Raw genomic sequence first — 13,560 nt, 5'->3', positions numbered from 1 at the left:
GAACATTTGGTCTGCAGAGATGGGCTTCACAAGCAGCTGGGAGCACTGCATGACGAGGCCCTTGCTCTTATGGTCGCGGGCGTGCCGGAGCAGGCTGCACTTGTTGAAGAAGAGCAGCGTCTTGGAGCACAGCGTGCACAGCACCTCGATGTGGACGCTCCGCCGGCCGTAGTGCTGGCTCAGGCTCTTCTCTAAGGCAAAGGCGTCCCCACACTCCAGGCAGCAGTACCCACTGGCCGGCACGTGGATCCTGCTGTCCGCAGGCGGGCTGAGATTTGGCGCGTAGAGGGGCACGGGGTTGGAGCTGTGGAGGACCTTGTTGAAGACCTCCACGATCAGTGGGGCAGCCTTTTTCACCTGGTGGACCAGGGGCACCGACATCTGCGTAGGCTGCGGCTGGCTCCGCCTCTGCGCCGAGGACTTGGCGGTAACCGACGCGGCGACGCTGTGGGGGACCAGGTTCAGGTTGGCCAGGTGCACGGCTTTGGGCAGGAGGTTGGCAGGGGCCAGGGCGGACACCTGCAGTGTGGAGCTCTGTGGCTGCTTGGCCGTCTGTGAGCCGAGGGTGGCCCCCTTGAGGACCCGGGGCCCAGAGCTGGAGCAGGGAGATGAGGAGTCACTGGCCTTGGTTGCGCACTCGTCCCCTCTCCTGTCCCCCTGGGGGCTCCCTGAATGTGCGCCCAGCTCAGGAAAGTGCTCTTCCGTGGGCACAGCCGTGACCTCGTCCCCTGGCACCTCGGTTGGGGCCTCGGTGGTGGCGCTCCCTAGAGGTGACCCGACAGGGGACTTACTTGGATCGTCCGGGTCTGGCAGGATCCTTGTGACGGTCCGTTTGATTTCTCCTGATGACGTCTTGATGGTTTTGATCCTGACTTTGGGAATGGCTGGCGGGGAGCTGGCGGCCACAGAGGGGGAGCCCTTGCTGCTGCTGTCACTGCAGACGCTCCGAGGGCTGTCTGATGGCTTCATACTTTTCCTGGCGGCCTCCAGAGGGCTCCGGGGGCTCTTTGGTGACTTGGGCATTTTGGGGCTGCCTTTAGAACCCTCTTTCGTGGGCCCTGAGGGATCCTTTGTGTGGCCCAGTGGGTCCTCCTTGGAGACACTGGCCACTCGTTTGGCCTGCAGGGCCACCAAGGCTGCAACACAAGAGGACAGCTTAGAATGAGCGGGCTTCAGACGCTGGCGAGGGGGCACGGACGAACGGGCACCGAGCGCAGGGGCTAGCCCCTTGGGCTCTCCAACACTGTTGCTAGGGTGACTGTTGAACTCCAAGGCTTCCCCGAAGAACCGATGGGCATCCAGCTCCTTGTGAGTTTCCCCTGCCTTCTGCCCACTTCTCTCGCGTTCCTGCTGGCTCCCCAAGGGCAGTGGTTCTGGCTTGGGCTCCTTCTTACAAAGGTGATCAAACATATGCAGCTCTGGGACCGGAAACTTGGCCAGAGCCTCCAGGACTGGGCCCCCAACAGGCCCACACCCGGACGGGGGTGGGAAGTAACTGTCAGAGTGCTTGGGCTTTATCCCAAACCCGTTATCTTTGATGGGATCGTCAGGTTCTGGGCTGGAGATGGGACTGAACTGGTTGAAGGTGGGTAATGGCTCTGACTTGGGAGGTTCCAGTTTGCCTGAGAAACTCCGGGCACTGTCTCCGTTCATGAACGTGGAGTCAAACTTCCCACAGTTGTGGGGATCTCCAGGCAGGTCCGAGCCCCGGAATCCATTGTGAAGGAGGCTGGGAGCAATGTGGTCTTTCTCTGCTTCAAACGACTCCTGGCGGCTGGTGTTCTTGACAATGACGCTCACAGCCGGCACATCTGGGGCGGATCCCGAGTGAGACAAGGACACGCTCTCATCTATGCACATGCCTGGAGGTTTGAGGGAACTCTCGTTCTCCTCACTGGGCGTCTGGATGGCCTCCTTGGCATCGAGGCTGGTGGGGTCTGGGATGTCGAAGGCAGCCAGAAGATCATCGAAATCTGGGGTCTTCATATCCCCCATGGCTGGATGCTGGTGCTGGCTGTAACAGAGACAGAACAGAATGAGTGACCAACAGGGGCCTGCTGGACCCCATCCCACATCGTCTTCCTGGCACGCTCACCACACTAACACACACGCACAGCTGGTACGCTACACAGAATCCCACGAACCATGACAGGAAGCTGCACGTCCAAAGATTTCTCCAATGCTAGAGAAGTGTGGGGGTGGCTAGAAATATACATGTAGCAACAAGCCTGCCTGGCAGGGCTTAAACCTCAATACCTGGGAATTCCTGGCTGACTGCACAGCCCAGAAGAGGATACACTCATACCACACTTGCTCAGTTTCTCAAGGAACATCATCGCTCCATGACCATGTGCACTTGCAAAAAAGCCAATTGCTCAGGCAAAAAAAAAAAAAAAAGGAGAAAAAAATAAAAAAAACTGTTCCGCACATTTTCCTTCAGAAAAGTCCTGATTCAACATAAGTCTTGACTATAACTTCCTTTGCTAACTTACTCTCAGTGATTCATCACTAACTTTATATACCTGTGACTTTTCTTGTGGCCCAAATTCAATCAAATCCACAATTATTTGCTATTTCCAGTATTTGGGCTAACTTGTGATAACCTCTCGAAAGCTATATCATTTGCTGGGTATTTTTTCCTATGTTCCATATACATAGTTGATTCTTTGATTTTCATCCTTAAGGTATTACTATTAGTTGGAGAATGAACAGTTAAACCTGAGGAATGGGGCGACTCTCAAGGTACCACATAGTTACCAAATGGGTCAGGTGACAATTTTAGGAAAGCCTAAATTCTATTTGAACTTAATGCCCAAAAAGCAGAGTAACTAATTCTGTTTTAACCTAATGTCCCTGCTTCCTTCATGATCTGGGGAAGAAGAGCTACAAAACTATTACAACAGAGGAACCTACAACCCTAGAAAGAGGCTTTCCATTAGAAAATCACTCCAACACTCACACTAGGTGAAACAGGGCATTGGCTGGCTCAAATCTACTCGAGGGAGGAAAAAATAAATAAATAAATAAACCTCACCAACTCCCTTGTTCAGCCCTTAAATGCTGTATCTGCTTCAGCAGCTCAAGGCCTTCCTGGTTACGTATTTCATACACCAGGACTATGTAAAAACCTTCCAGGATGCAAGCAGACTTTTTCAGTAGACAATTGGCCAGCTGCACAGAACCAGTAAGGCTACCAAACGTTTGGGTCCCGAAATCCCACTTCCAGAAATTTACCCTAAGAATAAAAATTCCTGAAATCTATTTGCTGAACTGTATGCTACAGCATTATTAAAACACCACAAAAGAAGGACAGATAGACAAAAATCATCTCAATGTCAGGCTGGTCCTATGGCACAGGGTCAAGCACTGCATAGAAGAAGCCAGATCACACACCTGAGATTCAAATTCCAACCCATCAGCTTCACACCAGGGTCATTCAAGCATGCCCAAATCCTGGTAAGATAGAGACTTGGAGGAAAGAGGATTGTGGCATGGATTGTGGCATGACCAGACCTGTTGAAGGGTGCTTTTCCTCTCCAAATCTCTCTCACTCTCATCTACCATGAATTTTAAAAAAGAATCTAAATGTCCTAAACAGGAAATGGTTAACTACCTGATGGGTTATTATTTAGTCATTAAAAATACTAATTATGGGAGCGGGCAGATGACATCATAGTTAAAGAACTGGATTCCCTTATGGCCAACCATGGTTTGAATCCTGGACCTAGCAGCTTGCTTTCTCACTCTCTCTCTCTCTCTTTCTCTGGTGAGTACATATGCCCTATAGCAAATTTATAAAAAATAATAATAATAATAATAGATGAAATTAAATAAATAATTCTTTTAAAAAATTGTAATTAAGTTAGGACTAGCATATGGCATAATGTTTACAATGCTGGACTCCCACATAGTCAATCACAGTTTGAATCTCAGACCTGATGGCTTAAAACTTATACTAGGCGCATGTCCATGTGTGCCCAAAATCATGAGAGAAGAATAGAGGAGAGTGGACTGCAGTATGGTCATCCTCCCTGGGGGGTGAGTTCTCATTTTCTGTCTCTGTTTCTCCAGCAAGCACACGTACTCTAATGAAAAAAAAATCCCTCTTAAAAAAGTCATAACTATGAAATCTTAATAACATGGAATATTATTTATAATATTAAGTTTTTCTAATTATTTTATTTAGCTTTATTTGTTTATTTTAACTTGACCAGAGAGGGACAGAGTGAGAGAGAGGGAAAGTGAGAAAGCAAGCCACCAACTCTGGGACTTGAGCTGTGGTCAGCCATGTGGGAGTCCAGCATCCTTAACCACCACTCCACCTGCCAGCCCCCTAGAGTATTAAGAAAAGACTAATACAAAAGTGCTATCAGACTATGATTATAATGATGTAAAATTAAATATGCATTTGAACCAAAATTTAAAAACAAGAAAGAAAAAGAATAAAGTAGAGTGGTGGATTACCAGAGGCTTTTTTTCCTTCTTTTTAAGAATTATTTTAAAATTTTATTTATTTTATTAAGAGAGAAAGATAGAAAGCAAGCCACCAGGTCTGGGTCTCAAACCATGGTTGGCCATGTGGGAGTCCAGAGCCTTCACCACACCACCTGCGGCTCCATGAATAGAACTTTTATGCTAGTCTTGTTCTTTATAGTTTCTCCTTTGTTTTTCTAACAGGGTACATTTTGATCAACTTTTATTTGCTACTAATAAAAAATGTAATACTCACTTTAGAGCAAGGTTCAAGAAAATAGAAACAGAGGTACACAGTGAGTGAATCTCTTATTTACTATTAACCAGGCCTTAACCATCACGCCACCCTCTGGCCCCGCCAGCAACTTATTTTTTCAAAACTTTTTTGGGGGGCCTGACAGATTGCTTTTCCAATGTTTAAAAATGAAAGTTAAAAAGAAGGAGGAAAAACAAACTCAGAACCAGAGTTTGTCTGGAGGAGCAGGTGGCGTGGCAGAAGTGTGTCTCTTACCCCCACTCCCATGGGATCAGCAGGTCTACAGGTTTGGTTTCTCTCCCCCCTTCCTACTCCCTGCCTGCCTAAGAGTTCTCACAGAAAATGAAAATACACCCTCTCCCACTGGGAAGAAAACTAATGATGGTAGGTAATAATTAACTGAAATACCAATTATCTGAACATGGGTTGGCAGAAAACCTCCCTGAAATGAGATGTGAAGCTTCTGGACATGAACAAATAACGGTCCTCTGGACTAGGAAGTGCCAGAGCCCAGAAACAAGGAGACCGTCCTGGAGATCACTGGAAGCCCAGGGTATCCCGATACCAAGTGAATTACTGTGCAGGGAAATCAGATTTGTGAGGGAATACTTGCACAATATTTGCTTTACAAGTGTATTCCTCTTTCGCTTTCTTTTAAATGACGGGGAGGGGGGAGATTAAGGGAGACGGTCAGAAAAGATTTGTCCTTTTAAGAAGTTGGGAAAACATGTAGGAGAAGAGGGGAAGTCGTCGGTGTGTGCCAAGATTAGCCGCAAGCCTGCTAGTGTCTAACACGAAGTCATGGGCTTGGCCCAGAGATCTTACAGCAGGATAAAGCCATGTTTTACTAACAGACATCTCAGGAATTGGCAGAGGATGGTCAGGGATAAAGTAAAGTGCCCTCTGCTAGAAATCTGGAGGGATAAATGGTGTGCAGCTCAATATCAACAGCAAGGGACCAGCAGTTAGCGTAACGGCTATGTTGCTGGACTCCCATGTAGTCAACCGCAGTTTGCGTCCCAGAGCCGGTGGCTTAAAACTCACACCGGGTGCGTGTGCGTGCGTGCCCAAGATCCCGAGAGGAGAATGGAGGAGAAGGGATTGCGGCGTGGCCATCCCCCTGGGGGGCGATTTCTCATTTTCTGTCTCTCTGTCTCTCTCTGTTTGGCGAGTGCACGCGCCCTATAGCAAAAGCCTCTCAAAATATATGTGTGTGTGTGTGTGTGTGTAGATATTTATATATGTATATATGTATGTATGTGTATATATATATATATATATATCAGCAGCAAAAAGACATTTGTAAGGATCCTGAACACCAAAGCTAAAGCCTTTAAAAGACCACATCGTGACCAGTTGTTGGTGTAATGGCTATGTCACTTGGCTCCCACGTAGTCGACCACAGATCAAGTCCCGGACTCGGTGGCTTAAACTCATGTCAGGTACATGTGCGTGTGTGCCCAAGATCCCAAGAGGAGAATGGAAGCTAAGGGACTGCAGCATGGCAATCCCCCCTGGGGGGTGATTTCTCGCTTTCTGTCTCTCTATTTCTCTCTGTCTTTCTCTGTCTTTCTGGCGAGCACACACCATATGCCCTTAGGCAAAAACCTTTTAAAAAAAAACACACACACACACACACACCATAAAATTACTATACGATCCAGTAATTCTCTCACAAACAAAAAGATTACATCCTATTTTCTATTTAGCCCTGGAAAAGAAAACCAAAACCAGCAGCAATCGATAACAGTAAATAAGAGACTCACTCACTGTGTACCTCGGAGTTTCTACTTCCTTGAACCTTGCTCTAAAGTGAGTATTACATTATTTATGAGTAGCAAATAAAAGTTGATCAAAATGTACCCAGTTAGAAAAACAAAAGACAAGACTACCATAAAAGTTCCATTCCTGGGGCCAGCAGGTGGTGTGGTGCTGGACTCACACATGGCCGACTGTGGTTTGAGTCCTGGATCGGGTGGCTTGTTTTCTCGCTGTCTCTCACTCTTCCTCTCTCTCTCTCGCTGTCTCTCTCTGGTGAGCACATATGCCCTATGATAAATTTTTTTAAAAACAATAATTTTAAGTAAATAAACTTTAAAAAATAGTTCTATTCATCAAAACCTAACAGCATAAGGTTAAAAGGTACATAACAAACCAAAAGGAATATTCACAAAATATAGTCATTATCATTAATATTTTAATTAATGTATAAAATCCTATCGATTTAATAAGTGAACAATAAGCAACCCATTGGAAAAATGACTCAAAGTGATGATAAGCAGAGAATTAAAACACACACAGACACACACATACACACACACATACAAAGGAACAATTAATCTATTGGGTCATCAGAAAAGTCATGCTGTATTTTTGTTTTTCTAAACAAAATGCATTATGAGCGATTTTTGCTATAGGGCACATACACTCACCGGACATATATATATAGAGAGAGAGAGAAAGAGAAAGTGAGAAATCACCCTTCAGGGGAGATAGCCACACTGCAATCTCTTTCCGTTCTCCTCTCGGGATTTTGGGCATGCCTTCAGGTCCAGGACTCAAACTATGGTCAGCCATGTGGAAGTCCAGTGGCCATTAACCATTATGCCATTCGCTGGTCCCGCCATTTTTGGATTCTTAATTGATCAAGGTTTTCAAAAAGTAATAATTTCTGGTGTTGGTAGAAATGTGGCAAAATAAGCATGCCTGGAGTAGTCTAAATTGATAAAAATCTATTTAAAGAGCGATTAAGCAACGCATACTGAAAGTCTAGTAATTCTACTTATAAAAATTTATCCTATGGAAATAAGAATGCATGTGATGAGGATAATCATTATGGAATCACTTATAACAAAATTATTTGAAACAAAAAAATGAGACACAACCTAAAGATCTAAAATAGAAAAACTGGTTCATTGGATTATAATACATTAGTACAATTAAATACTATCATTCTAAGTTACCGTACAGATCAGTTATTTAAAGCTACGAGAAATGCTTATAATATAAAGTGTGTGGGGGGGGAAGATAATGAAGTATATATTCAGTATAATCTCTATTTAAAATAAAATTTTAAAAACATATAGTTTTGGGGACAGCAGATGGCATAATGGTTACATCACTGAACTCCCATGTAGCTGGCCATGGTTTGGGTCCTGGACCGGGCAGCTTAAACTCATGCAGGGTATGTGTATGTGTGTGTGTGTGTGTGTGTGTGTGTGTGTGTGTGTGTGCTCAAAATCCTGAGAAGGAAATGGAGAAGGGATTGCAGTGTGGCCATCCACCCTGGGGGGTGATTTCTTACTTTCTGTCTCTCTGTCTCTCCAGTGAGTACACATGCCCTACAGCAAAAATATCTCTCTTAAAAAAAAAATAGATTTGGGACATGCAGGTGGCATGGTGATTAGGACACTGGACTCCCATATGGCCGCCTACAGGTCAAGTTATCAACTTGGTAGCCTGCTTTCTCACTTTCCCTCTCTCTGTCTCTGGGTCAAATTAAAAAATAATAATAAATAAAATTAAGTAATTCTTTAAATCTATAAATCTATATCTATATCTATAGTTTTATGAAAGAGGTTAGAAAACTACAAAATGTTAAAAGTATCTCAGCAAATAATAAAATTATTCTTTCTTTTATTTTCATTTTCAAATTACATATTAACTTCTTCATTTCAAGTTGTATTGCTGATGTCACTTTTCTTTTTTTTTTTTTTTTTAGTTTTGCTATCCAGTATGTACACTTGCTGAAGAGAGAGAGGAAAAGTGTGAAATCACTTGCCAAGAGGGATGGCCATGCTACCATCCCTTCTCCTTTCTTTTCTTGAGATTTTGAACACATCTGCACATGCACCTGGCAGGATTTTCAAGCCTTCCTGTCTAGAACTCAGAACTGCACAGTTGGCCACGTTGAATCCAGTGCCTTAACTTGATGCCACCTGCAGGGCCTAAATTTTATTTTAATACACACAAAGGGGAAAAAAAAAAGAACTAGGCAGATAAAAAATTTTTTAGAAGGACCAGCAGTTAGCATAATGGCTATGTCGCTGGACTCCCATGTAGTCGACCGTGGTATGCGTCCCAGACCCGGTGGCTTAAAACTCATGCCGGGCGCGTGTGCGTGCGTCTCCAAGATCCTGAGAGGAGAACAGAGGGGACTGCAGCGTGGCCATCCGCCCTGGGGGGTGATTTCTCACTTTCTGTATCTCTGTCTCTCTCTGTCTTTAGAGTCCTTACACAGGACTCTAAAAATCATTATTATAAAATGTGTGAAGCCCATCTTGCATGACTCAGCAAGGGATACTAGCTACAGTAACTTAATCGAAATAAAAGACATATGCAAAATTAAAAACTTCAGCAAGCACAATGTCCGTGACCTATTGAGAGCAGCAAGCCAGAGCTGGGAAGAGCACACCACAGGCAGCTGCCTACTTTGCTTGGGGCCAGCTACTCAGGGTCCAGAGCCATGTCTCCAGACACTGGCCCAGGAACCACGGCCTAGCCTGAAGCATGTAAACAAGCCAGATCCAGGTCTGGGGAGCTCACCAGCGGGTCGAGAGCAGCCCAGGCCGTGGGTGAGGCTGGATTGTGGGTTCTCTGTGGCCTGGTTGAGACCACATTTCCCTCAGAGGTGAAGCACGGGAACTGTACAACAGTGTGTGCATGAACTCCTTGGAGGTACAGAACAGCTCCAAGGCTGGTAGATGGGCATCACACCCTCTCTTGGGATAAGTTTCTACTCCAGGGAAGATTCAGAAACGTTAAAAAAACAAAAAGAAGTGAAAATACATCTCTATTACAGTGTCTATAATTAGTAGTTTGCCCAAGAAACATTACCACACACTAAAGTAAGGGCTCATCAGGCCAAATCAGCCTGTTAGAATTCTTTGAAACACGCATTATGGGAAGCCTGGGTTTGATTCAAGCCCCACCTGTGGTCCTTGTGACTGGGACAGTGGCACACCACCTGTGGTCCTTGTGACTGGGAGACCTGAACAGGATGACTGCAATAGGAGATCCTGTCAAAATCTCACTCTCAGGACAGCAGGTGGAGTGGTGGTTAAGGTGCTAAACTTCCATGTGGCCTACTGCAATTCGATTCCCAGACACGGTGGCTTGAAACTCAGCCTGGATGCATGTGTGTGCATGCCCCGATTCCAAGGAAGAGAATGGAGAAGAAGCGATGGCGCTGTGACCATCCCTCCTGGGGGGTGGATTTCTCACTTTCTCTCTGTCTCCGGCGAGCACACATCCCCTATGACAAAAATCTCTCTAAAAAAATAAAACAAAACCAAACAAAACCTCACTCCCCCTTTCTTCCAACTATCTTCCTTCACTGTGCTCTTTCTCTTCCACTAAAAACAAAAGAAAAAAAAAGCTGTGGGACCAGCAGATGGTATAATGGTTACATCGCTGGACTCCCACATAGTCAGCTACAGTTTAAGTCCCAAACCGTGCAGCTTAAACCTCATGCCAGGTGCATGTGTGTGTGTACCCAAAATCTCAAGGAGGATGCAGAAGAAAGCACTGCAGTATGGTCATTCCCCCAAGGCATGATTTCTTGGTTTCTATTTCTCTGTCTCTCTCTGTCCAGTGAGCACACATACCCTATGGCAAAAAACTCTCCAAAAAAAAAAAGTATGAGATATTATGACAGAACGAGTAGGAAGAATTTCTACAGACTTGTTGTTAGTTTTGATTATCAGAGGGCATGCATGCGAGAGAGAGAGAGAGAGAGACAAAGCATCAGGGTGTGGTCACACCACAGTCCTTTCTCTTCCATTCCTCTTCCCTCTCCGTTTTTGGACATGCACACACATGTCCAGTGTGTTTTTCAAACCCCCAGGTCTGGTACTTGAACTGCGCAGTTGGTCATGCGGGATCCAGCCATCTTAACTACCACCAGCTCTATTTTAAATATATTTATATATATTATTATTTCTTACTTTCATAAACAAGAGAGACACACAGAGAGAGAGAAAGAGAGATAGAGACAGGCACTCCCAACAAGGTCTTCACACCACCATCCATCCCTAGTTTCAACCAGCCCCAGATCATGTGTACACAGGCACCTGGTGTGTGCAGAGGGTCTCCAACACAAACCCCCAACCTCCCCACGAGGGTCAGCCTTGCAGAGGACTGGGTACCACTGCACCACTGTCAGCCCCTCAACTGTTTTAGAAAAAGGAGCATCCAAGGGAACAACAGAGAAAGTAAGTCAAGTCATGCAATGCCAAGAGAAAGGGAATGTGGGGGGAGAGGAAGGGCAAGAGAGAGGCTGAGGGAAGGAGAGAGTCTGAGAGAGAGTGACAGAGAGAGGGGAGGGAAGAGAAGAGGAAGGGGGAAAAGGATGGGCAAGGGGAGGGAAAGGGAGAGGAGGGCGAGGAGCAGAAGCTGCCACCAGAGCAGACCCTTGAGTTGGCTGCCAGGTAGGGGACTTCTTTCAGAATAGGAATGGCACCTAGACAAGGGGGAACGACAGACGGGCAAGCAAGCTCCAGAGTAAGCCACTGCTCCCACGACCCACAGGAGTTTCAGCCGGAACTCCGGCAGGAACACCAATCAGAGGGGCACCGGTCCGGGTAACAGTGTAGAGAGCTCAGTGCAACTCCAGGTGGATCAAAAGAAAAAGAGAAAAAAGTTCCACATTCCTGGACCCAGAACGAGGGCCCAGACTGGGAATGACAGAGCTGAAAACATACAGACTTGTGAGCCGCAGGGGCCCACAACTGCACTCTTGAGCTGTCGCTAACCACCTGTGGGAGACCTTGGGCTGGGCTTCGTTCAATATGCAAAATTAAACTAGTTTTAAAGGCTGGAGTCCTTGAACAGGCCAGGCGGCACAGTTGGACAAATTAATCTAGAACTAACAGGCTTCCACATAAAAATTAGGGGCCAGCAGGTGGCGTGGTTGTTATGGGCACTGGACTGCCACATGGCTGACCACAGTTTGAGTCCTGGACATGGCAGTCTGCTTTCTTGCTTCCTGTCTCTCGTTCACTCTCACTCTGTCCCTCTCTGATCAAATTAAAAGAATAAAGTAAAACAATTCTTTAAAAAATTTCAACTCCTCAGGTGGACAAGTGTCTTCCTGACCACAGACATATCACTGCCTTCCTGAAAACACATCTGCAGCCTATTTATAGGACTCGGGATCCCCAGTCAATGATGTTCTGAACTGATGAGCAGCCAACGCTTCATTCCATGAGATAGCTGTTTTCAAACCATAGCAAAACAGGACCCAAATAAATTCCCAGCGATTCGCACGAAAACAGCTGCCCTGGTGGACACAGGCAAAACGCCATCTCTCACTTGTCTTTCCTCCCCTGGTTCTGCCCCTAGAACACACACTTTGCCGGAATGGCTGCTGCGAAGCACATGGCTGGTCACAGACTCGTCTCTACTTAAAACTCCCATCACCTTTAAAATGGAGCACAGGGGCCAGCAAGTAGAATGGTGGTTAAGGCGCTGGACTCCCACATGGCCAACTGAGGTTCAAGCCCTGGACCTGGCAGCTTGGTTTCTCACTTTCCCTCTCTCTCTGTCTCTCTCTGGTCAAATTTAAAAATTTACAAAAATAATAGTCATAAATAAAATTAAATAAAACAATTCTTTACAAAAAAAAAAAAAAAAAGAATGGAGCACAGATGTGTCAGCCTTGCAAGGAGAAGCCATTCCAATTGGACTCTATCTCCCTCTCCTGCCATGTCCCAGGGTACTTTTCATTCTAACCACAGTGGTGGTTCTCAGGCTTTCTCTCGTCTCTGTCAGGACCTGAGCTATTCCCCATGACTACAGAAAGACCGATCTGCCCTGAGCGCCTCCCAGAGCCAAAGCATGAATGCTGCTCCTTGCCCTGCTCCACCCTGCCCACTGTCCCCTTTCTGGGACCCCTTTCTTCTGGGGAGCACTTCCAACAGCATACCGGCAGCACAGGTTTTCTCGCCCATCCTCCCGTCCATCTGGGAGCCTTTCCAAAGTTGGGGTCACGTATGTCACCTCTATTTTCAGGGTATAACACATCTGGCTCCCAACAGCAGGTGAGCTGCCACTGTGCCCACGGCCCCAGAACCATTCCTTCATCTGCAAAATGCTGGCTGACACCCTGCCACTGCCTACCCTGCCCCAGGGGCCCTTCACCAGAGGCGGCTTCTCCTCCCTCCTCTCCAGGCCTTTTCTACTCCAACCAAAAAGCCCACAACCTAAGAGCAGAATTAGATTACAAGCATTCTAACTAGACTCACAGATTGTCTGAGCTGAAAGGGACCTCAGAATTACCTGGTCCAGTGGTCTCCAAATGCCCGTCTGCGGACTGCTGCTGGACCGACTGCAAAAGAGTAACATGGGAACAGCGACTTTAGAGATGGATGCCCAGCACCAGCCAGGGAGGCTGAGCAATAGGTCTGGGACAGGGAATGCACCTCTGCCTTTTTTCAGCCTTCCCAAGTGAATCCAGTGCACTAGTTTACAGCAAGTTCTTTCTTTTCTTTTCTCTTCTCTATTGCTAGAAGATTTGTGAGCAACAACCAACAACCCAGGACAGCAACAGATCCAACACCACGTATCCACACGTGAGCCCACTGTATATGTTCCCGGAGACCCAGAGGAGCATTCCCTATGTGCTTTCCTACATCAGGCAAGATGGAATATTAAGAGCCCTTACCCTTTAAAGACGTTTACAGGGGCCAGCAGGTAGTGTGGTGGTTAAAGGCACTGGACTCCCACATGGCTGTCCGTGGTTCGAGTCCGGGACCTGGCAGCTTGCTTCCTCACTTTCCCTTTCTCTCTCTGATTTTCTCTGGTCCAATTGAAAAATAATAACAAATAAAATT

The 13,560-nt window shown here is 46.3% G+C and overlaps 1 protein-coding gene across 3 annotated transcripts in view; it reads right to left on the bottom strand.

Annotated features, from left to right (window-relative positions):
• ZNF592 (zinc finger protein 592) overlaps positions 1 to 13,560 on the bottom strand; it is a 51,742-nt gene that overhangs the window by 18,280 nt on the left and 19,902 nt on the right. For 2 of the 3 annotated variants that reach the window (XM_006152843.3, XM_006152842.3), the window contains 2 exons: positions 13,007 to 13,055; positions 1 to 2,014 (listed from right to left, as the gene is read on the bottom strand). The exon at positions 1 to 2,014 is cut by the window's left edge and continues 198 nt beyond it. In XM_006152843.3, the coding sequence (XP_006152905.1) occupies positions 1 to 1,995 (1,995 nt within the window). In that variant the 5' untranslated portion in view covers positions 1,996 to 2,014; positions 13,007 to 13,055. The remainder of the gene's footprint in view (positions 2,015 to 13,006; positions 13,056 to 13,560) is intronic. The other variant, XM_006152845.3, reaches the window with a different exon arrangement.

Source organism: Tupaia chinensis, unplaced genomic scaffold (assembly GCF_000334495.1).
Source record: "Tupaia chinensis unplaced genomic scaffold, TupChi_1.0 Scaffold000359_1, whole genome shotgun sequence".
NCBI classification, from domain to species: domain Eukaryota; kingdom Metazoa; phylum Chordata; class Mammalia; order Scandentia; family Tupaiidae; genus Tupaia; species Tupaia belangeri.
The sequence above is the reverse complement of the archived record's forward strand: the minus strand, read 5'-3'. Positions and strand labels throughout refer to the sequence as shown.